The sequence below is a fragment of the Bombina bombina genome, chromosome 6 (assembly GCF_027579735.1).
Source record: "Bombina bombina isolate aBomBom1 chromosome 6, aBomBom1.pri, whole genome shotgun sequence".
NCBI lineage: Eukaryota > Metazoa > Chordata > Amphibia > Anura > Bombinatoridae > Bombina > Bombina bombina.
This window is the reverse complement of record NC_069504.1, coordinates 643,473,800-643,499,897: the sequence shown is the minus strand read 5'-3', so window position 1 is coordinate 643,499,897 and position 26,098 is coordinate 643,473,800. Positions and strand designations below refer to the sequence as shown.

The following is a 26,098-nucleotide window of genomic DNA, read 5'->3' as shown; positions in this document are numbered from 1 at the left end:
GTGCCACAGGTCTAAAGCACTGGTTTTCAAACCTGTCCTCCGGTCTCCCTAAAAGGTCATATTGTGAGAATATCTGAACTAGAACACAGGTGAAATAATTATCTGATTAGTAAGAATGGTTATTTTATCTGCTCTCCTCCAAGGTAATCCTGAAAACCTGGCCTGTTGGGGAATTCTGCGGACAGGTTTGAAAACTAGTGATCTAAACAGACAGATCCTTTTTGATTATTATTGTTTTTTCTCTCAGTACCTGATCCGTTTGTGGGCATTTCTCCAAAATGAAACCATTTTGTTTATTTCCAAAGCCCGTGTTGCACTGGTGTCCCCTGTACTAGCCTGTAACGTACAATCTTCCATCTTTGGGAGAAAATCTTTTGCAAACGGGCTTCCAACATTGTTAGCATTGCCATCCTATTTCAGAAAATCAAAAAAAGAAACCCTTATTGGTATCATTGGTTAGAATAAATGTTCATCAACACGGAGATTGAATAACAGTGATATAATTTAAGGAAGAAGAGTATTTTTTAGAAGTTAGAAAAATATATAAATATATATTCACTTATCTAGTAGAACATGGTATAAAATCAGATAACCCTTTTAAGACACTTTTATCATCACTTCTATTATTAAATGTACTTTGACCTCTGGGTATCCTTTGTTGAAAGGCACATATTTGTACATATTTTCAGCAGCATGTACTACTGGGAGCTAGCTGGGAATTGGTGGCTACACAAACACTTGTCTCTTGTCATTGTCTCCTAGTTGTCATTGGCTCTCTTGCTGGCTCCTAGTTGTACATTGCTGCTCTGGAGTTGACTTTAAAGGGACACTCAGGTTAAATTAAATTTTCATGATTCAGATAAAGCATGTAATTTTAAACAACTTTCCAATGTACTTCCATTAAAAAAAATGTGCACAGTCTTTTATACTGAGCATGTGCAAGAATTCACAGACTATACGTATATGCATTTGTGATTGGCTGATTGCTATCACATGGTACAAGGGGAGTGGAAATATACATAACTTTGAAATTTGTTATAAAAAAAATCTACTACTCATTTGAAATTCAGACTAAGTGAAATTGCATTGTCTTGTTATCTTGCATTTGTTGATTATGCAAATCTAATGTGTTGACTGGTCCTTTAACTATCACTTAGATTCCGAGTTTTGCGTTAACAGGGGTGCAGTGCTAACAAGCAGTTTATGCTCACCACTCACCTACAGACAGCGCTGGTATTACGGGTTTTTACAAACCCGGCGTTAGCCGCAGAAAAGTGAGCGGAGAGCAAAATTTAGCTCCACATCTCACTTCAATACCAGCGCTGCTTACGGTAGCGGTAAGCTGGCTAAACGTGCTTGTGCACGATTTCCCCATAGGAATCAATGGGGGAGAGCCGGCTGAAAAAAAAAACCTAACACCTGCAAAAAAACATAATTTATGCTTACCTGATAAATGTATTTCTCTTGTAGTGTATCCAGTCCACGGATCATCCATTACTTGTGGGATATTCTCCTTCCCAACAGGAAGTTGCAAGAGGATCACCCACAGCAGAGCTGCTATATAGCTCCTCCCCTCACTGCCATATCCAGTCATTCGACCGAAACAAGACGAGAAAGGAGAAACCATAGGGTGCAGTGGTGACTGTAGTTTAATTAAAATTTAGACCTGCCTTAAAAGGACAGGGCGGGCCGTGGACTGGATACACTACAAGAGAAATAAATTTATCAGGTAAGCATAAATTATGTTTTCTCTTGTTAAGTGTATCCAGTCCACGGATCATCCATTACTTGTGGGATACCAATACCAAAGCTAAAGTACACGGATGATGGGAGGGACAAGGCAGGAACTTAAACGGAAGGAACCACTGCCTGTAGAACCTCTCTCCCAAAAACAGCCTCCGAAGAAGCAAAAGTGTCAAATTTGTAAAATTTTTAAAAGGTGTGAAGCGAAGACCAAGTCGCAGCCATGCAAATCTGTTCAACAGAGGCCTCATTTTTAAAGGCCCAGGTGGAAGCCACTGCTCTAGTAGAATGAGCTGTAATCCTTTCAGGGGGCTGCTGTCCAGCAGTCTCATAGGCTAAGCGTATTATGCTCCGAAGCCAAAAGGAGAGAGAGGTTGCCGAAGCTTTTTGACCTCTCCTCTGTCCAGAGTAAACGACAAACAGGGCAGATGTTTGACGAAAATCTTTAGTAGCCTGTAAGTAAAACTTCAAGGCACGGACTACGTCCAGATTATGCAAAAGACGTTCCTTCTTTGAAGAAGGATTAGGACACAATGATGGAACAACAATCTCTTGATTGATATTCCTGTTAGAAACCACCTTAGGTAAAAACCCAGGTTTGGTACGCAGAACTACCTTGTCTGAATGAAAAATCAGATAAGGAGAATCACAATGTAAGGCAGATAACTCAGAGACTCTTCGAGCCGAGGAAATAGCCATCAAAAACAGAACTTTCCAAGATAAAAGTTTAATATCAATGGAATGAAGGGGTTTAAGCTCCACGGGGGGAGCAACAGTTTTAAACACAGGCTTAATCCTAACCAAAGCCTGACAAAATGCCTGGACGTCTGGAGCTTCTGCCAGACGCTTGTGCAAAAGAATAGACAGAGCAGAGATCTGTCCTTTTAAAGAACTAGCTGATAAGCCTTTGTCCAAACCCTCTTGGAGAAAGGACAATATCCTAGGAATCCTAACCTTACTCCATGAGTAACTCTTGGATTCACACCAATAAAGATATTTACGCCATATCTTATGGTAGATTTTCCTGGTGACAGGCTTCCAAGCCTGTATTAAGGTATCAATGACTGACTCGGAGAAGCCACGCCTTGATAGAATCAAGCGTTCAATCTCCATGCAGTCAGTCTCAGAGAAATTAGATTTGGATGATTGAAAGGACCTTGTATTAGAAGGTCCTGCCTCAGAGGCAGAGTCCATGGTGGAAGAGATGACATGTCCACTAGGTCTGCATACCAGGTCCTGCGTGGCCACGCAGGCGCTATCAGAATCACTGATGCTCTCTCCTGTTTGATTTTGGCAATCAGTCGAGGGAGCAGAGGAAACGGTGGAAACACATAGGCCAGGTTGAAGAACCAAGGAGCTGCTAGAGCATCTATCAGCGTTGCTCCCGGGTCCCTGGACCTGGATCCGTAACAAGGAAGCTTGGCGTTCTGGCGAGACGCCATGAGATCCAGTTCTGGTTTGCCCCAACGATGGACCAGTTGAGCATACACCTCCGGATGGAGTTCCCACTCCCCCGGATGAAAAGTCTGACGACTTAGAAAATCCGCCTCCCAGTTCTCTACGCCTGGGATGTGGATCGCTGACAGGTGGCAAGAGTGAGACAGACCCAGCGAATTATCTTTGAGACTTCTAACATCGCTAGGGAACTCCTGGTTCCCCCTTGATGGTTGATGTAAGCCACAGTCGTGATGTTGTCCGACTGAAATCTGATGAACCTCAGTGTTGCTAACTGAGGCCAAACTAGAAGAGCATTGAATATTGCTCTTAACTCCAGAATATTTATTGGGAGGAGTTTCTCCTCCTGAGTCCACGATCCCTGAGCCTTCAGGGAGTTCCAGACTGCGCCCCAACCTAGAAGGCTGGCATCTGTTGTTACAATCGTCCAATCTGGCCTGCGAAAGGTCATACCCTTGGACAGATGGACCCGAGAAAGCCACCAGAGAAGAGAATCTCTGGTCTCTTGATCCAGATTTAGTAGAGGGGACAAATCTGAGTAATACCCATTCCACTGACTTAGCATGCATAATTGCAGCGGTCTGAGATGCAGGCGCGCAAATGGCACTATGTCCATTGCCGCTACCATTAAGCCGATTACTTCCATGCACTGAGCCACTGACGGGCGTGGAATGGAATGAAGGACACGGCAAGCATTTAGAAGTTTTGATAACCTGGACTCCGTCAGGTAAATTTTCATCTCTACAGAATCTATAAGAGTCCCTAGGAAGGAGACTCTTGTGAGTGGTGATAGAGAACTCTTTTCCACGTTCACTTTCCACCCATGCGACCTCAGAAATGCCAGAACTATCTCTGTGTGAGACTTGGCAATTTGAAAGCTTGACGCCTGTATCAGGATGTCGTCTAGATACGGAGCCACCGCTATGCCTCGCAGTCTTAGAACTGCCAGAAGTGAGCCCAGAAACTTTGTAAAAATTCTCGGGGCAGTGGCCAACCCGAAGGGAAGAGTTACAAATTGGTAATGCCTGTCTAGAAAGGCAAACCTTAGGAACCGATGATGATCTTTGTGAATCGGTATGTGAAGGTAGGCATCCTTTAAGTCCACTGTGGTCATGTACTGACCCTCTTGGATCATGGGTAGGATGGTCCGAATAGTTTCCATTTTGAATGATGGAACTCTGAGGAATTTGTTTAAGATCTTTAGATCCAAGATTGGTCTGAAGGTTCCCTCTTTCTTGGGAACCACAAACAGATTTGAATAAAATCCCTGTCCTTGTTCCGTCCGCGGAACTGGATGGATCACTCCCATTACTAGGAGGTCTTGCACACAGCTTAGGAATGCCTCTTTCTTTATCTGGTTTGCTGATAACCTTGAAAGATGAAATCTCCCTTGTGGAGGAGAAGCTTTGAAGTCCAGAAGATATCCCTGAGATATGATCTCCAACGCCCAGGGATCCTGAACATCTCTTGCCCACGCCTGGGCGAAGAGAGAAAGTCTGCCCCCCACTAGATCCATTTCCGGATAGGGGGCCGTTCCTTCATGCTGTCTTGGGGGCTGCAGCAGGCTTTCTGGCCTGCTTGCCCTTGTTCCAGGACTGGTTAGGTTTCCAGGCCTGTCTGGAATGAGCAACAGTTCCCTCTTGTTTTGAAGCGGAGGAAGTTGATGCTGCTCCTGCCTTGAAATTTCGAAAGGCACGAAAATTAGACTGTTTGGCCTTTGATTTGGCCCTGTCCTGAGGAAGGGTATGACCCTTGCCTCCAGTAATGTCAGCAATAATTTCCTTCAAGCCAGGCCCGAATAAGGTCTGCCCCTTGAAAGGAATGTTGAGTAATTTAGACTTTGAAGTCACGTCAGCTGACCAGGATTTAAGCCATAGCGCCTTACGCGCCTGGATGGCGAATCCAGAATTCTTAGCCGTTAGTTTAGTCAAATGAACAATGGCATCAGAAACAAATGAGTTAGCTAGCTTAAGCGTTCTAAGCTTGTCAATAATTTCCTTCAATGGAGCTGTCTGGATGGCCTCTTCCAGGGCCTCAAACCAGAATGCCGCCGCAGCAGTGACAGGCGCAATGCATGCAAGGGGCTTCAAAATAAAACCTTGTTGAATAAACATTTTCTTAAGGTAACCCTCCAATTTTTTATCCATTGGATCTGAAAAAGCACAACTGTCCTCAACCGGGATAGTGGTACGCTTTGCTAAAGTAGAAACTGCTCCCTCCACCTTAGGGACCATCTGCCATAAGTCCCGTGTAGTGGCGTCTATTGGAAACATTTTTCTAAATATAGGAGGTGGGGAAAAGGGCACACCGGGTCTATCCCACTCCTTGCTAATAATTTCTGTAAGCCTTTTAGGTATAGGAAAAATGTCAGTACACACCGGCACCGCATAGTATCTATCCAGCCTACACAATTTCTCTGGAATTGCAACTGTGTTACAGTCATTCAGAGCAGCTAATACCTCCCCAAGCAATCCACGGAGGTTCTCAAGCTTAAATTTAAAATTAGATATTTCTGAATCCGGTTTCCCCGAGTCAGAGATGTCACCCACAGACTGAAGCTCTCCATCCTCATGTTCTGCATACTGTGACGCAGTATCAGACATGGCTCTAACAGCATTTGCGCGCTCTGTATCTCTTCTAACCCCAGAGCTATCGCGCTTGCCTCTTAATTCAGGCAATCTAGATAATACCTCTGACAGGGTATTATTCATGATTGCAGCCATGTCCTGCAAGGTAATCGCTATGGGCGTCCCTGATGTAATTGGCGCCATATTAGCGTGCGTCCCCTGAGCGGGAGGCGAAGGGTCTGACACATGGGGAGAGTTAGTCGGCATAACTTCCCCCTCGACAGAACCCTCTGGTGATAATTCTTTTATAGATAAAGACTGATCTTTACTGTTTAAGGTGAAATCAATACATTTAGTACACATTCTCCTATGGGGCTCCACCATGGCTTTCAAACATAATGAACAAGTAGGTTCCTCTGTGTCAGACATGTTTAAACAGACTAGCAATGAGACTAGCAAGCTTGGAAAACACTTTAAAACAAGTTTACAAGCAATATAAAAAAACGTTACTGCGCCTTTAAGAAACACAAATTTTCCCAAATTTTGAAATAACAGTGAAAAAATGCAGTTACACTAACGAAATTTTTACAGTGTATGTAATAAGTTAGCAGAGCATTGCACCCACTTGCAAATGGATGATTAACCCCTTAATACCAAAAACGGAATAACAAATGACAAAAACGTTTTTTAAACAGTCACAACAACTGCCACAGCTCTACTGTGGCTTTTTACCTCCCTCAATACGACTTTTGAAGCCTTTTGAGCCCTTCAGAGAAGTCCTGGATCATGCAGGAAGAAGCTGGATGTCTGTGTCTGTAATTTTTGCTGTGCAAAAAAACGCTAAAATAGGCCCCTCCCACTCATATTACAACAGTGGGAAGCCTCAGGGAACTGTTTCTAGGCAAAATTCAAGCCAGCCATGTGGAAAAAACTAGGCCCCAATAAGTTTTATCACCAAACATATGTAAAAAACGATTAAACATGCCAGCAAACGTTTTAAAATACAATACAAAATGTATGTATCTCTATTAATAAGCCTGATACCAGTCGCTATCACTGCATTTAAGGCTTTACTTACATTACTTCGGTATCAGCAGCATTTTCTAGCAAATTCCATCCCTAGAAAAATATTTTAACTGCACATACCTTATTACAGGAAAACCTGCACGCTATTCCCCCTCTGAAGTTACCTCACTCCTCAGAATATGTGAGAACAGCAAAGGATCTTAGTTACTTCTGCTAAGATCATAGAAAACGCAGGCAGATTCTTCTTCTAAATACTGCCTGAGATAAACAGTACACTCCGGTACCATTTAAAAATAACAAACTTTTGATTGAAGAAATAAACTAAGTATAAAACACCACAGTCCTCTTACGACCTCCATCTTAGTTGAGAGTTGCATGAGAATGACTGGATATGGCAGTGAGGGGAGGAGCTATATAGCAGCTCTGCTGTGGGTGATCCTCTTGCAACTTCCTGTTGGGAAGGAGAATATCCCACAAGTAATGGATGATCCGTGGACTGGATACACTTAACAAGAGAAAGCAGCGTAAAGCTCCTAACGCAGCCCCATTTATTCCTATGGGGAAATAAAAGTTATGTCTACACCTAACACCCTAAAATGAACCCCGAGTCTAAACACCCCTAATCTTACACTTATTAACCCCTAATCTGCCGCCCCCGACATCGCAGACACCTACATTATGATATTAACCCCTAATCTGCCGGTCCGGACACCGCCGCCACCTACATTATATGTATTAACCCCTAATCTGCTGTCCCCAACATCGCTGAACCCTACATTTTATTTATTAACCCCTACTCTGCCGCTCCCAATGTCTCCACCACCTACCTACACTTATAAAGCCCTAATCTGCCGCCCCCAACGTCGCCGCCACTATATTAAAGTTCTTAACCCCTAAACCTAAGTCTAACCCTAACCCCCCTAACTTAAATTGAATTTAAATAAATCTAAATAAAATTACTACAATTGACTAAATTATTCCTATTTAAAACTAAATACTTACTTATAAAAACACAATTTATGCTTACTTGATAAATGTATTTATCTTGTGGTGCATCCAGTCCACGGATCATCCATTACTTGTGGGATATTCTCATTCCCAACAGGAAGTTGCAAGAGGACACCCACAGCAGAGCTGTTATATAGCTCCTCCCCTAACTGCCATATCCAGTCATTCGACCGAAAACACGCAGAGAAAGGAGAAACCATAGGGTGCAGTGGTGACTGTAGTTTAAATGAAAAAATTACCTGCCTTAAAATGACAGGGCGGGCCGTGGACTGGATACACCACAAGAGAAATAAATTTATCAGGTAAGCATAAATTGTGTTTTCTCTTGTAAGGTGTATCCAGTCCACGGATCATCCATTACTTGTGGGATACCAATACCAAAGCTAAAGTACACGGATGAAGGGAGGGACAAGGCAGGTACTTAAACGGAAGGTACCACTGCCTGTAAAACCTTTCTCCCATAGCCTCCGAAGAAGCAAAAGTATCAAATTTGTAGAATTTTGAAAAAGTATGAAGCGAAGACCAAGTCGCCGCCTTGCAAATCTGTTCAACAGAAGCCTCATTTTTAAAGCCCCAATTGGAAGCCACAGCTCTAGTAGAATGAGCTGTAATCCTTTCAGGAGGCTGCTGGCCAGCAGTCTCATAGGCTAAGTGGATTATGCTTCTTAGCCAAAAAGAAAGAGAGGTTGCCGAAGCCTTTTGACCTCTCCTCTGTCCAGAGTAGACAACAAAGAAAGCAGATGTTTGACGAAAATCTTTAGTAGCTTGTAAGTAAAACTTTAAAGCATGAACCACGTCAAGATTGTGTAATAGACGTTCCTTCTTTGAAGAAGGATTAGGACACAAGGATGGAACAACAATCTCTTGATTGATATTCTTGTTAGATACCACCTTAGGTAAAAACCCAGGTTTGGTACGCAGGACTACCTTATCCGTATGGAAGATCAGATAAGGAGAATCACATTGTAAAGCAGATAACTCGGAGACTCTACGAGCCAAGGAAATAGCTACCAAAAAAAAGAACTTTCCAAGATAAAAGTTTGATATCTATGGAATGAAGAGGTTCAAACGGAACTCCTTGAAGAACCTTAAGAACCAAATTTAAGCTCCATGGGGGAGCAACAGGTTTAAACACAAGCTTGATTCTAACCAAAGCCTGACAAAATGCCTGAACGTCTGGAACATCTGCCAGACACTTGTGCAAAAGAATAGACAGAGCAGAAATCTGTCCTTTTAAGGAACTAGCTGACAATCCATTTTCCAAACCATCTTGGAGAAAAGATAATATCCTGGGAATCCTGACCTTACTCCATGAGTAACCCTTGGATTCACACCAATAAAGATATTTACGCCATATTTTATGGTAAATTTTCCTGGTGACAGGCTTTCGTGCCTGTATTAAGGTATCAATGACTGACTCGGAGAAGCCACGCTTTGATAAAATCAAGCGTTCAATCTCGAGGCAGTCAGTCTCAGAGAAATTAGATTTGGATGGTTGAAAGGACCCTGAAGTAGAAGGTCCTGTCTCAGAGGCAGAGTCCATGGTGGAAAGGATGACATGTCCACCAGATCTGCATACCAGGTCCTGCGTGGCCATGCAGGCGCTATCAAAATCACTGATGCTCTCTCCTGCTTGACCTTGGCAATCAGTCGAGGGAGCAGAGGAAACGGTGGAAACATATAAGCCAGGTTGAAAGACCAGGGAGCTGCTAGAGCATCTATCAGCGTCGCCTTGGGATCCCTGGACCTGGATCCGTAACAAGGAAGCTTGGCGTTCTGGCGAGACGCCATGAGATTCAGTTCTGGTTTGCCCCAACGATGAATCAATTGTGCAAACACCTCCGGATGGAGTTCCCACTCTCCCGGATGAAAAGTCAGACGACTTAGAAAATCCGCCTCCCAGTTCTCTACACCTGGGATATGGATAGCTGATAGGTGGCAAGAGTGAGTCTCTGCCCAGCGAATTATCTATGAGACTTCTAACATCGCTAGGGAACTTCTTATTCCCCCTTGATGGTTGATGTAAGCCACAGATGTGATGTTGTCCGACTGAAATCTGATGTATCTCAGAGTTGCTGAGGCCAAGCCTGAAGAGCATTGAATATCGCTCTCAGTTCCAGAATATTTATAGGATTCTATCAGCCAATCGGAATTAAGGTAGGAAAATTCTGATTGGCTGATGGAATCAGCCAGATTGAGCTTGCATTCTATTGGCTGATCGGAATAGCCAATAGAATGCGAGCTCAATCTGATTGGCTGATCGGATCAACCAATCGGATTGAACTTGAATCTGATTGGCTGATTCCATCAGCCAATCAGAATTTTCCTACCTTAATTCCGATTGGCTGATAGAATCCCATCATCCAATCGGAATTCGACGGACGCCATCTTGGATGACGTCATTTAAAGGAACCGTCATTCGGCTAGTAGGCGTCGTTAGAAGAGGATGGATCCGCGTCGGCTGGGAACAAGAGCCATCTCCGCTCCGCTCCGGAAGAAAGAAGATTGAAGATGCTGCTTGATAGAAGACTTCATCCCAATGATGGACTTCCGACTTCAGCCCAATGATGGATTTCTTCAGTCGCCGCTTGGATCCAGACTTCAGCCCGAGGATAGACGTCACTCTTCAGCCCCCCGCTTGGGCTTGGATCAACACTTCCGAGGCTTGGATCAAGACTTCCGAGGACGGATCGGTGAACCTGGTATGGTGAAGATAAGGTAGGAAGATCTTCAGGGGCTTAGTGTTAGGTTTATTTAAGGGGGGTTTGGGTTAGATTAGGGGTATGTGGGTGGTGGGTTGTAATGTTGGGGGGGGGTATTGTATGTGTTTTTTTTACAGGCAAAAGAGCTGAATTCTTTGGGGCATGCCCCGCAAAGGGCCCTGTTCAGGGCTGGTAAGGTAAAAGAGCTTTGAACTTTTTAAATTTAGAATAGGGTAGGGCATTTTTTTATTTTGGGGGGCTTTGTTATTTTATTAGGGGGCTTAGAGTAGGTGTAATTAGTTTAAAATTGTTGTAATATTTTTCTAATGTTTGTAAATATTTTTTTATTTTTTGTAACTTAGTTCTTTTTTATTTATTGTACTTTAGTTAGTTTATTTCATTGCATTTATTTTTAGGAATTGTATTTAATTTATTTATTGATAGTGTAGTGTTAGGTTTAATTGTAGGTAATTGTAGGTATTTTATTTAATTAATTTATTGATAGTGTAGTGTTAGGTTTAATTGTAACTTAGGTTAGGATTTATTTTACAGGTAATTTTGTAATTATTTTAACTATTTTAGCTATTAAATAGTTCTTAACTATTTAATAGCTATTGTACCTGGTTAAAATAAATACAAAGTTACCTGTAAAATAAATATAAATCCTAAAATAGCTATAATATAATTATAATTTATATTGTAGCTATATTAGGGTTTATTTTACAGGTAAGTATTTAACTTTAAATAGGAATAATTTATTTAATAAGAGTTAATTTATTTCGTTAGATTTAAATTATATTTAACTTAGGGGGGTGTTAGTGTTAGGGTTAGACTTAGCTTTAGGGGTTAATCCATTTATTACAGTAGCGGCGAGATTCGGTCGGCAGATTAGGGGTTAATAATTTAAGTTAGGTGTCGGCGATGTTAGGGAGGGCAGATTAGGGGTTAATACTATTTATTATAGGGTTATTGAGGCGGGAGTGAGGCGGATTAGGGGTTAATAACTTTATTATAGTAGCGGTGCGGTCCGCTCGGCAGATTAGGGGTTAATAAGTGTAGGCAGATGGAGGCGACGTTGAGGGGGGCAGATTAGGGGTTAATAAATATAATATAGTTGTCGGCGGTGTTAGGGGCAGCAGATTAGGGGTACATAGCTATAATGTAGGTGGCGGTGGTGTACGGAGCGGCAGATTAGGGGTTAATAATAATATGCAGGGGTCAGCGATAGCGGGGGCGGCAGATTAGGGGTTAATAAATATAATATAGTGGTCGGCGGTGTTAGGGACAGCAGATTAGGGGTTCATAGGGATAATGTAGGTGGCAGCGGTGTGCGGTCGGCAGATTAGGGGTTAAAACATTTTAATAGAGTGGCGGCGATGTGGGGGGACCTCGGTTTAGGGGTACATAGGTAGGTTATGGGTGTTAGTGTACTTTAGAGCACAGTAGTTAAGACCTTTATAAACTTTTTTCTGCGGCTGGAGTTTTGTCGTTAGATTTCTAACGCTCACTTCAGCCACAACTCTAAATACCAGCGTTAGAAAGATCCCATTGAAAAGATAGGATACGCAATTGACGTAAGGGGATCTGCGGTATGGAAAAGTCGCGGCTGCAAAGTGAGCGTTAGACCCTTTAATGACTGACTCTAAATACCAGCGGTAGCCCAAAACCAGCGTTAGGAGCCTCTAACGCTGGTTTTGACGGCTACCGCCCAACTCTAAATCTAGGCCTTAGTCTGTGAACATAGCTTACCCTCCCCTCATGGGGATATTGTCAGTCTCTTCTAGCATTATCTCAGTCTTGTCTAGAAATAAATGACTGAACATACCTTATTGCAGATCACCCTGCAAACTGTTCCCCCCAACTGAAGTTTTCTGGTACTCCTCAGTCCTGTGTGGGAACAGCAGTGGATTTTAGTTACAACATGCTAAAATCATTTTCCTCTCAGCAGAAATCTTCATCACTTTTCTGCTAGAGAGTAAATAGTACAAACCGGTACCATTTAAAATAACAAACTTTTGATTGAAGATAATAAAACTACAATTCTAACACCACATTCACTTTACACTCCCGAGAGAGGCCCTAGTGCTTAGAGCCAGCAAAGAGAATGACTGGGAGCTATATGGACAGCTTTGCTGTGTGCTCTCTTTGCTACTTCCTGTAGGGAATGAGAATGTCCCACAAGTAAAGGATGAATCTGTGGACTGGATACACCTTGCAAGAGAAATGTATACCTACCTAGGTTTAAACATAGAGGTTACTTTGGTTTAGACATAAAGATAGAATTATATTTTGTTATTGGAATTTTTAGTTATTATCTAATAAATTGTGATGTTTAAAGTATATATAGATTAACTATAATTAACATTCAGGTATTGCTTATTGAGCAGCAAGCTAGTATTAGATAAAAAAATTATCAAGTTCTAATCTCTATCTATAAATAATTTTACATCGCTGATTTTATTTATACCTATTTGGAAATCTGTTTTCAGGGTATAAATCCAATATATTTCTTTCCTGCTTAATGCATGGTACCTATCTCCTCCCCGTGGTCCTAAGGAAACATATTCTATTCCCTGGAAGCTGAAATACCTCAAGTTGCTATTATGTAATGCAAAATGTTTTGCAACCAGTGTTTTAGGAATTTCAGCCTATGGAAAGTATATGTTCCCTAATCCTGTCTTTCAGAAACCTAGAGGTAAGTCCTACATATTGAAACTTGCAGCATTGGCAAGTAATAAGATATACCACATAAGTGGAATTACAATCTATTCTATTCCTAATCTTATATGTATTGCCTGTATTAGTTGAGGTGAAAGTATCACCCATTTTAGCAAATTCACAACATTTACAGGGTCTGCCTCCACATCTATAGAAACCAACTTTTTTGGAAAGCCAATTCTTTTTGTTCTGTTCTCCAACTTTTTGGATCTTTGAGCCAAAAATTTTCATTATTCTTTCTCCAATTGTTTCAGATCTTTTAGATACATATTTGCACATGGTGGAGATAGATTGTAAGTCTTTATCACTCTCTAGTATTGGCAACCTTTTTTTTTATAATGTCACATATGTCTTTGTATTGTTTGCTATATCTGGTTATAAAATTTATACCAGTATTCCTTTCATTTTTTTTTATGTTATCTTTCAGTAAGTTTTCTCTGTTAAAATGTGAGACTTGTTCAGATATCTGTCTAAGCTTATTTCCTTCATAGCCTCTATTTATCAGTCTTGCTGTTAGATCATTAGCATGTTTCCAATAGTTATCTAGGTCTGTACAGTTGCTTCTTAATCTGATATATTGTCCCTTGGGTATACCTTTCTTTATGTGGGATGGATGTAATGAGTCTGCTCTCAATATGGTATTACCCGTTATTTCTTTTCTGTGTACTTCTGTAAGTACTCTACTGCCTGAATGATAGATTGACACATCTAGATAAGATATTTTATTTTCTGAGGCTTCATATGTAAATTTTAGATTACCTAAGTTGTCATTAAGATAATGCAAGAATTTTTCTAATTGCTGACTAGAACCATCCCAAATTATCAGGATATCGTCAATAAATCTAGTGTACATTTTAATGTTATATCTAAATTCATTGTCCTGATTAAATATAGTCTCCATTTAAAAATTGGCAAGATAGAGATTCGCATACGATGGGGCGAATTTTGCCCCCATCGCAGTGCCCCTAAGTTGTAAGAAAAATTCTCCATTAAAGATAAAGAAATTATGGTCCAGTAGAAAGGAGATTGCTTCCACGATAAAAGTAATTAAATCAGTATCATACTCAGAATATTTCTCCAACATTGTCTTAACTGCAATGATCCCCAACTCGTGTGGAATACACGAGTATAGGGAAATAGCATCAATAGTTACAAACTTGTAACCATCTTCCCATGTACAGTTATTTAATTGTCTTAAAAGGTGTTTTGTGTCCCTTAAGAAACCAGGAAGTGATTGTACTACTGGTTGTAATTGTGCGTCTACCCATTGTCCCAGTCTCTCCCCCAGGGAGCCAATAGCTGAAATAATTAGTCTCCCTGGGGGATTTACCAGAGATTTATGTATCTTGGGCAATATCTTGAATACTGGGACTCTGGGTGATTCTACATAGATAAATTCTCCAGTTTTTGTAGTAAGTATTGAATTTTCCATTCCTATGTCTAAGAGATGTCTTAACTCTTTTTGGTATTTGTCAGTTGGATTGAATGTCAACTTTTTGTATGTTTGTGTATCTCCCAATTGTCTATATACCTCTGTTAGATACTGTTTCTCATTCAATACCACTATTGAACCACCTTTATCCGAATTGACAATCGCCAAATCAGAGTTATCTTTTAATGTGCTAAGTGCATCCCTCTCTTTCTTAGTCAAATTACTATATTTATGTGTCTCTGTATGATGTCTTTTATTTACTTCTTCAGCCAATGTTATAAGATCTTGTTCTAATATAGAATGAAATATTTCTATTGTTTCATTACGTGAATTTATTGGGTAGAAACTGCTTCTTTTATTATCTTTAAAACGCTGCTGTTTACCTACACCAACTGCCCTTGAGCTACCATCTTGTAGATCACACAAAGCAACAATATCACATAATGTTTCAAAATCACAATTATCATTAAGACTTGGCACATTATCACAATTCTCATTCACATCATCTAAAGCATTATGATCTCTGAAATGCTTTTTGAGAGTTATTTTTCTTATAAACTTATTTATGTCCAATATAGTGTCAAATAGATTGAAATCTTTAGTGGGTGAAAATCCCAAACCTTTGGACAGTACACTCTCTTCATGATGATTCAAAGGTATACCAGATAGATTAATTATTTCTAAGTCTTGTTTTTCTTTTTCCACTGTGTCCTGCGACTTGGATAGCGGGGCATCTGTGTGACATTGTCCTCTGGGGGTACTTCTTTTATCCCTCCGTTTATCTCTTCGGTTGGTTTCTTGTGACTTATCTTGTTTTTTGACTTTGCTCCCAATTCTTTCTGTGGTCTAATTGGTGTTGAGGTTGTAGGATTGATAGAAGTGGACATACTTGGTGTATCTGTGGCAGTTGTAATTTCTGCTGTTAATTCATTAGTGCCTGTAGTATTTTCAAAGCTTGAGAATGTCACCTACTTTTGAAGTTTTTTATTCCCTTTGCTCTTATTCTTCTTCTGTCTTTGTTCTCTTCTTTCAATATTCCAGTTATATACTATACCTAGATCATAGTCTCTACAATCTCTTTCATATTTTTTATACTTATTATCAGATAGTTCCACACTTATTTTTTCAAGTGTCTCATCTAGTTGTTTCTGGTATGATGGCATTCTCTCATCCTCGGTAAATTCCTCCAATTGCTTATCCATTAATTCAATTTCATTCAGAACTCCATTTCTTTGTTCTTTCTTGAATTTGATTAATTTCTCCATAAGTGTGAGTGAGCAATCTGACAATGATTCATTCCAATCTGTCATAAACTCAGGATATTCCTTATAGAATGCTGGGAACTTTTCCAACCTTAGACCTCGCGGTATTTTCTTCGCCTCTAGATAATGTTCCAAGAACTCTATGTCCCACCAAAGTTTTAATTCTTTAATGTGAATTTTTTCCTTTTTTGCAAAAAGTGTTCCCAATTCCAAATTAATATGTTCCCTTGCTGTGCCTTTAAATAGTTGCTGAAACCTCTCTCTCCTGCTCTTATTATCCATTTTAGCCATAAAAAAAGAAACGAACTTGGATATAAATCTTTAACACAATCAATAACCAACGGAGTAAATCAAATGCAGATAATGTCCAAATTTGTTAGTTACTCAATGTGTATTTCGGTTAACATGTAGTTATCCTGTGTGCATTCCCCAATCTAGAGTTCCACATACGCGGTCACACACAGTATCCTACTTGTAATTATCCCCACAAGTAACACTCTCATTAGAGTCCCACAATCGCGGGTTCACAAATGGGGTGTAGACGAAAGTTCAAGTAAATGTTAATTCCAAGTGCAGTGAAAATATATAAGAACATAAGGCTTACCACTTCCTCCGCTTGTTACCGGGAGTACGGACTGTGTCTACTACACTACCCTAAAGCTAAAATTAACCCTACAAGCTCCCTACAAGCTCCCTAATTAACCCCTTCACTGTTGGGCCTAATACAAATGTGGTGCGCAGCGGCATTTAGCGGCCTTCTAATTACCAAAAAGCAACGCCAAAGCCATATACCAACATATTCCTGTCAGTGAGTTTCCTATACACTCTAGTCTCTATTCTATTTTAGTGGGACGCCATTTGGGTACAAATTTAATCAGGCTTTGTATGTCATTAAGCCCTCTAATAAACCCCCTCCAATACATTTTCACTGCCTTGCCAAATAAAAAAAAATATATCATTAATGTATCGGCTGTACATTTTACCATATTTTACAAAGTCAGGATTACTAAGTATATAAGCCTTTTCATAATGATGTATAAATACACTGGCATAGCTAGGTGCCACATGTGAGCTCATGACAGTGCCAAAATGTTGCAAATTAACATCTTTCTCAAATTTTAACAAAATATTATGGAAAACAAAATTTAATAGGAGAGCGAAAAATTTTATGGGAGGACCCTTATATTCCTTATCCTTGCCTGGATACCCTTCTCATGCTGTATGCATGTATATACATTTGATACATCCATAGTAATAAATATAGACTGTTCACAACATGGTCCAGCATTCTGTAACAACATTTCAACATTTCAATAAAATTACTAGAAGTGGGAGTGTTCAGTTTTATGTGCAATGAATGTTGATTGACATATGGAATTAGTTGTTAATTGTATATATGATATGAATGTTGTTGCTTGAAATGCAAGTTGCATAGGGTAATTTGAACTGATTGGGAGTGTCTAGTTTAGTGAGAATAGTTGTTGGTTGCTAAATGGTGCTGTGTGTATCCAGTATGTATGAGACTTGAATGCCGTTTGGAGTAAACATTGATTTTGGGGTAATTTTAGTTAAATTTGCAGTTTAATAATATAACAAGAAGCCCTTCCATAGAATTAAACACTAATAACAGTACTAGCCAGCTTAAAAAGAATTTATTCCTAAATTGTTGTTATCAGCAATAAGCCCCAATAAAATTTTCTAAAGGTTATAAGTCATCTCTAATTGGATTATGATGTTATAGAATGATTCAGAATTTGAATAACCAATATTGTTGTAAAATTTACATGAGATGATAACAGTAATTAAAATTTGGGATTATGTATATATATTTTTAATGTACATTTTGTATTGGATATATATATTTTTGCTGTTAAACCAACTTTGTAGTCATGAATGAGTTAAAATCGTTGTAGCAGACATTTAATTGTTTGATTAATTAATTTTAAGTGTTAGCCAATAGCAATATGAATTTTGCCTTTATAATGTGAATGAAGGCATAGCACAATAGGCTATGATTACGGCTCACTAAGCCGAAACGCGTAAGCCGAGTGCTTTGCCTGCTACAACCTGCATTGTAAAGGTGCTTCCCATATGTTTTTAACCTATTTCGAATAAAAGTTGGATTTTATATACCTGGAAACATGAACTAAACTCCCTCTAGCTGTGAAAAACGGCCAAATGTATACAAATAAGAGGTGGTCTTCAAGGGCTTAGAAATTAAAATATGAGCCTACCTAGGTTTAGCTTTCAACTTAAAATACTAACGGCTAGATTTAGAGTTTTGTCGGTAAGGACCCGCGTAGCTAACGCCGGCTTTTTTCTGGCCGCACCATAAAAATAACTCTGGTATTGAGAGTCCATATAATGTCAGCGTTAGGCTCCAAAAAAGGAGCGTAGAGCATATTTAACGCAACTTCAACTCTTGATACCAGAGTTGCTTACGCAAGCGGCCAGCCTCAAAAACGTGCTCGTGCACGATTCCCCCATAGGAAACAATGGGGCTGTTTGAGCTGAAAAAAAACCTAACACCTGCAAAAAAGCCGCGTTCAGCTCCTAACGCAGCCCCATTGTTTGCTATGGGGAAACACTTCCTACGTCTGCACCTAACACCCTAACATGTACAATATAGCACAGGAGTTATCAGCGCTAAAAATCTAAAAAGGATACCTAAGCCACTCTCCACTATCTCCTCAAGATAGAAATGGAACAAACAATATGGCAATTGGGAGGGCGCTAAAAAGCTGGGTATACTTAACACACCTAATTATTAAGATTATATCAAAACAAAAAATAAATCAAATATAGTGAGTTTTAAAAATCTTTACTAGTGGGAATAATCCCTACTTATGCAATACATAAATTTAAAAAACAATACGTAAGAACAATTACAGGCACATAAAGTAAGTATTGGATACGATATATATAACTATTACTTGGAATACCACCCTGATAAAAATATTTATAATAAGCGCTTATTTAAAAAAATAGAATTGATCAATTACTATGTCCTTAAAATCAAATATTTTGTTCCTGAATATAATGGACAGTCTCTATGGTCCTTATATATTTGCAGCAGATGAAATCCCTTTTTGTTTGTATGGTATATAACATACAAGACTTATCTCTGTGATTGAAATTAACGTGCTGGGTAAAAACGATAAAATGTTCCTTAATTAGGATACTTTGTATCTTTGCTGGTTATATGTAACTTTAACTCATAGAAAGTTGCAGCGACTGTGTCCAAATGTCGCTGTAATGTATCTCAGAGTCTGTGGTCTTTAGTCAAAACACGCTCCTTGCGTGTGAGCCGCTTAGTGTGCTGCAGCTTCTATTCCTTGGTACAGGATTCACCACTCCCTCCGTGGGGAGGTGACCGGCTAACATGTACCCCGAGTCTAAACACCCCTAACCTTACACTTATTAACCCCTAATCTGCCGCCCCCGCTATCGCTGACCCCTGCATATTATTATTAACCCCTAATTTGCCGCTCCGTAAACCGCCGCTACTTACATTATCCCTATGTACCCCTAATCTGCTGCCCTAACATTGCCGACCCCTATATTATATTTATTAACCCCTAATCTGCCCCCCACAACGTCGCCTCCACCTGCCTACACTTATTAACCCCTAATCTGCTGACCGGACCGCACCGCTATTATTATAAAGTTATTAACCCCTAATCCGCCTCACTAACCCTATCATAAATAGTATTAACCCCTAATCTGCCCTCCCTAACATCGCCAACACCTAACTTCAATTATTAACCCCTAATCTGCCGACTGGAGCTCACCGCTATTCTAATAAATGTATTAACCCCTAAAGCTAAGTCTAACCCTAACACTAACACCCCCCTAAATTAAATATAATTTTAATCTAACGAAATTAATTAACTCTTATTAAATAAATTATTCCTATTTAAAGCTAAATACTTACCAGTAAAATAAATCCTAATATAGCTACAATATAAATTATATTTATATTATAGCTATTTTAGGATTAATATTTATTTTACAGGTAACTTTGTATTTATTTTAACCAGGTACAACAGCTATTAAATAGTTAAGAACTATTTAATAGCTAAAATAGTTAAAATAATTACAAATTTACCTGTAAAATAAATCCTAACCTAAGTTACAATTAAACCTAACACTACACTATCAATAAATAAATTAAATACAATTCCTACAAATAAATAAAATTAAATAAACTAACTAAAGTACAAAAAATAAAAAAGAACTAAGTTACAAAAAATAAAAAAATATTTACAAACATTAGAAATATATTACAACAATTTTAAACTAATTACACCTACTCTAAGCCCCCTAATAAAATAACAAAGACCCCCAAAATAAAAAAAATGCCCTATCCTATTCTAAATTACTAAAGTTCAAAGCTCTTTTACCTTACCAGCCCTGAACAGGGCCCTTTGCGGGGCATGCCCCAAGAAGTTCAGCTCTTTTGCCTGTAAAAAAAAACATACAATACCCCCCCCCCAACATTACAACCCACCACCCACATAGCCCTAATCTAACCCAAACCCCCCTTAAATAAACCTAACACTAAGCCCCTGAAGATCTCCCTACCTTGAGTCGTCTACAACCAGCCGAACCAAATTCTTCATCCAAGCGGAGCAAGAAGAGGTCCTCCATCCGGTAGAAGTCTTCATCCAAGCGGGGCAGAAGAGGTCTTCCATCCGATTGAAGTCTTCATCCAAGCGGGATCTTCTATAGTCATCCATCCGGAGCGGAGCGGCAGTATCCTGAAGACCTCCGACGCGGAACATCCATCCTGGCCGACGACTGAACGACGAATGACGGTTCAGCCAATCGGATTGAACTTGATTCTGATTGGCTGATTCCATCAGCCAATCAGAATATTCCTACCTTAATTCCGATTGGCTGATAGAATCCTATCAGCCAATCGGAATTCGAGGGACGCCATCTTGGATGACGTCCCTTAAAGGAACCGTCATTCGTCGGGAAGTCGTCGTCGGAAGAAGATGGGTCCGCGGTGGAGGTCTTCAAGATGGAGCCGGTCCTCATCGGATGAAGATAGAAGATGCCGCTTGGAAGAAGATGGTTGCCGGTCCGGATCTACTCTTCTTCCCGGATAGGATGAAGACTTTGGACCCTCTTCTGGACTTCTTCAGCCGTCGGATGATAGATGTCTAGCCCCCTCTTGGGTTGGATGAAGATATCGGAGCCAGGACGGATCGGTGTGATACCCGGTGAGGTGAAGACAAGGTAGGAAAATCTTCAGGGGCTTAGTGTTAGGTTTATTTAAGGGGGGTTTGGGTTAGATTAGGGGTATGTGGGTGGTGAGTTGTAATGTTGGGGGGGGGGGTATTGTATGTTTTTTTTTTACAGGCAAAAGAGCTGAACTTCTTGGGGCATACCCCGCAAAGGGCCCTGTTCAGGGCTGGTAAGGTAAAAGAGCTTTGAACTTTAGTAATCTAGAATAGGGTAGGGCATTTTTTTATTTTGGGGGGCTTTGTTATTTTATTAGGGGGCTTAGAGTAGGTGTAATTAGTTTAAAATTGTTGTAATATTTTTATTATGTTTGTAAATATTTTTTTATTTTTTGTAACTTAGTTCTTTTTTATTTTTTGTACTTTAGTTAGTTTATTTCATTGTAGTTATTTGTAGGTATTGTATTTAATTAATTTATTGATAGTGTAGTGTTAGGTTTAATTGTAACTTAGGTTAGGATTTATTTTACAGGTAATTTTGTAATTATTTTAACTATTTTAGCTATTAAATAGTTCTTAACTATTTAATAGCTATTGTACCTGGTTAAAATAAATACAAAGTTACCTGTAAAATAAATATTAATCCTAAAATAGCTATAATATTATTATAATTTATATTGTAGCTATATTAGGATTTATTTTACAGGTAAGTATTTAGCTTTAAATAGGAATAATTTATTTAATAAGAGTTAATTAATTTCGTTAGATTAAAATTATATTTAACTTAGGGGGGTGTTAGTGTTAGGGTTAGATTTAGCTTTAGGGGTTAGAATAGCGGTGAGCTCCAGTCGGCAGATTAGGGGTTAATAATTGAAGTTAGGTGTCGGCAATGTTAGGGAGGGCAGATTAGGGGTTAATACTATTCATTATAGGGTTAGTGAGGCAGATTAGGGGTTAATAACTTAATAATAGCGGTGCGGTCCACTCGGCAGATTAGGGGTTAATAAGTGTAGGCAGGTGGAGGCGACGTTGAGGGGGGCAGATTAGGGATTAATAAATATAATATAGGGGTCGGCGGTGTTAGGGGCAGCAGATTAGGGGTACATAGCTATAATGTAGGTGGCGGCGCTTTGCGGTCGGCAGATTAGGGGTTAATTATTGTAGGTAGCTGGCTGCGACGTTGTGGGGGGCAGGTTAGGGGTTAATAAATATAATATAGGGGTCGGCGGTGTTAGGGGCAGCAGATTAGGGGTACATAAGTATAACGTAGGTGGCGGTCGGCAGATTAGGGGTTAAAAAAATGTAATCGAGTGGCGGCGATGTGGGGGGACCTCGGTTTAGGGGTACATAGGTAGTTTATGGGTGTTAGTGTACTTTAGAGTACAGTAGTTAAGAGCTTTATGAACCGGCGTTAGCCCAGAAAGCTCTTAACTACTGACTTTTTTCTGCAGCTGGAGTTTTGTCGTTAGAATTCTAACGCTCACTTCAGACACAACTCTAAATACCGGAGTAAGAAAAATCCCATTGAAAAGATAGGATACGCAATTGACATAAGGGGATCTGCGGTATGGAAAAGTCGCGGCTGAAAAGTGAGCGTTAGACCCTTTTTTGAGTGACTCCAAATACCGGAGGTAACCTAAAACCAGCGTTAGGAGCCTCTAACGCTGGTTTTCACGGCTACCGCCAAACTCCAAATCTAGGCCTAAGAGAACAAAGCAAATTTGATTATAAAAGTAAATTGGAAAGTTGTTTAAAATTAAATGCCCTTTTCTGAATCAATCATGAAAGTTTAATTTTGACTAAACTGTACCTTTAATATGCTCTCCAAATCCTTTTTATATTTTATTGTTGGGTTCCTATTCAAAGCCCTATAGACCAAATTCCACAATTGAAGAGAGGGGGTGAAAGAAAAGTTTACTACAGCGGAAAGCAAAGTTTATTTTTTAATTGGATACAATATAACCTTGGGGTTTAAATACATATTTGTCCCTAAGTTGTTGTTTTTTATGTAATAACAGGTATTGAATGTCATTTGATTTGAAGATATGTTTTTTGTTCTACTGGTGCTTAAGTAATGAATTGCTTTTTGGTGTCTTGAGTTGGTAACTGTATGGTGCATTCTCTTTTAGCAAAACTAAAGAGAAAGGAAGTACACAGAACTTTTGTAATATTATGTTTCATATACCTTTTGTTCCCTTATGCAATTGTTACAGTAATTCTGTGTCTTATGTTTTTAACTGGTTCCCAATTCTGTAAAAATGTTCAATATATTCATATTCCTTTTTGCTACCCTTTGTCTCTATAACAAACTACACTATTCAATTACTCCTTCTCCCTCTCCACCTGCACTGTTCATTAGCCCATCTCTCTTAAACTCACCTTACTTTTGTACTCATGAACTTTACCTATTCCTAAACACTCTCTCCCCTGCAGCTCATCTCAAAAGCAGTCTCACTACTGCAAATCTGTATCTCATCTCATGTCACTCTCCCTCTTGCTTCTACTTACTGCTGGTGACACCTCCCCTAATCCTGGTCCCCAACCACTGACAAACCGTGCACATCCATGTGTACCATCCCATAGACTCAGAAAACAAAACTCTGCACACCTTACTCACATTCCTCTTGCATCTAAAGCCACTACCCCTTTCACTTGTGCACTCTGGAACTCTCGCTCTGTTTGCAACAAGCTCACTTCTATACATGACCTCTTCATCTCCCGCTCCCTCAATCTTCTGGCCCTAACAGAAACCTGTCTCTCTCCCCTAGACACAGCATCCACTGCTGCTCTGTCACATGGGGGTCGCAACTTCAGCCACACTCCTAGGTCTGGTAATAGACAAGGAGGTGGTGTAGGTATTTTACTTTCCTCTCGTTGCACCTTTCAACAAATACATCCTATCTCTTCCCTCATTCGAAACCCACATGATTTGCGTATTCTCTCCTCTTTCTATACGTGTTGCAGTCATATACCGACCCCTGGCTCCTCAACTCAATTTCTAGATCACTTGGCTGCCTGGCTACCCTATTTTCTTTCCTCAGACACCCCTGCCCTCATTCTTGGCGACTTCAACATCCCCCTCAACAATCCCACTGCCTCATCTGCTAAACAACTTCTGCAACTCACTTCATCTTTCGGTCTGTCAAAATGGACTGATTCTCCCACTCACAAAGACGGTCACTCTCTTGACCTGATCTTTAGCTATCGATGCACTCTCTTAAACTTCTCAAACTCCCCTTTTCCTCTTTCTGACCACAATCTCCTTACTTGCAACATATCATCCCTTCCTACAACTCTCCCACCTTCTACTGCTCACACCAAACTTCACAGACGCATTATGTCTTTAGATCAGCAACAACTTGCTAATTCCCTTAAACCGCTCCTCTCATCCTTCTCTTCCTTTTCCTGCCCTGAACAATCAATCTGCCACTATAATTCCACCCTTATATCCGTCCTTGACAATCTCGCCCCTCTTACCACTGCTCGGAAATCACACACTCATCCCCAGCCCTGGCATACTCCTCTGACACGGTACCTACGCAGATGTTCCCGTACTGCTGAACGGCATTGGAGAAAATCACGGAGTTCAGCTGATTTTCTTCATTACAAATTCATCTTGAACTCCTACTACTCTGCCCTTAATCTCCACAAGCAACACTACTTCTCTACTCTCATCTCTAATCTTTCCTCAAACCCAAAACGTCTGTTCTCCACTTTCAATACTCTCCTCCACCCTCCGCCACTTCCCAATACAACTTCTCTGTCAGCTCAAGACTTTGCCAGTCACTTCATTAACAAAATTGACTCCATCAGACATGAAATCAGCTCCCAACATAATTCCATTCTCTCCCCCCCTCAAATGCTCTCACTCAACCACAACCCTCATAACCTGAAACTTAGTTCATTCTCCCCTGTTACTGAGGAAGTAGTTTCGGCACTTATACTGTGCTCTCACCTCACTACCTGTCCCCTTGACCCTATCCCCTCATAGCTACTCCCCTCCCTCTCTGCTACCCCTATACTAACACACATTTTCAACCTCTCCCTCAGCACTGGTACATTTCCCTCATCGATGAAACATGCACTGGTCACACCTATCCTCAAAAAACCTTCCCTTGATTCTACCTCCCCATCCAACTACCGCCCTATTTCCCTTCTCCCTCTTGCTTCAAAGCTTCTCGAAAAACTAGTATATGCACGTCTATCCCATTTCCTTACGTTAAAGTCCCTTCTTGACCCGCTGCAATCTGGATTTCGTCCCTATCACTCCACAGAGACAGCTATTGTTAAGGTCACCAACGACCTACTTACAGCTAAATCAAAAGGCCACTTCTCTCTGCTTATCCTCCTTGATCTGTCCGCAGCCTTTGACACTGTCGACCACCCTCTTTTGCTCCAAACCCTCCAATCCTTCGGCATCTGTGACACAGCCCTTTTGTGGCTCTCTTCCTACCTATCAAACCGTACCTTCAGTGTAGCCTTCTCTGGGGCCTCCTCTGCCCCGTCACCACTTTCTGTCAGAGTACAGCAAGGCTCTGTCCTCGGTCCCCTTCTCTTCTCAATCTATACATCATCACTAGGTTCCCTAATTAAGTCCCACGGTTTCCAATATCATTTGTATGCCGATGACACCCAAATCTATTTCTCTGCACCAGACCTATCTCCTTCCTTGCTAACCCGTGTCACTAACTGTCTTTCTCACATCTCTTCCTGGATGTCCTCTCACTACCTCAAGCTAAATCTCTCTAAAACTGAGCTCCTCATTTTCCCCCCTTCTTCCAAAATCTCCACCCCCAATATCTCTGTAACTGTCGACAACTCCATCATTACCCCTACCCCGCATGCCCGATGTCTCGGGGTGTCATTTGACTCAGATCTTTCCTTCACTCCTCACATTCAGTCCTTGGCTAAAGCCTGCCGCTTCCACCTTAAAAACATCTCTAAAATTAGACACTTCCTTACACAAGACACAACTAAGATTTTAATCCACTCTCTC

At 40.3% G+C, this 26,098-nt stretch overlaps 1 protein-coding gene across 2 annotated transcripts in view; it reads right to left on the bottom strand.

Annotated features, from left to right (window-relative positions):
• Positions 1-26,098, bottom strand: part of POLG (DNA polymerase gamma, catalytic subunit) — a 135,649-nt gene that overhangs the window by 61,941 nt on the left and 47,610 nt on the right. For both annotated transcript variants that reach the window (XM_053717669.1, XM_053717670.1), the window contains exon 14: positions 251-411. In XM_053717669.1, coding sequence (XP_053573644.1) covers positions 251-411 — 161 coding nt within the window. The remainder of the gene's footprint in view (positions 1-250; positions 412-26,098) is intronic.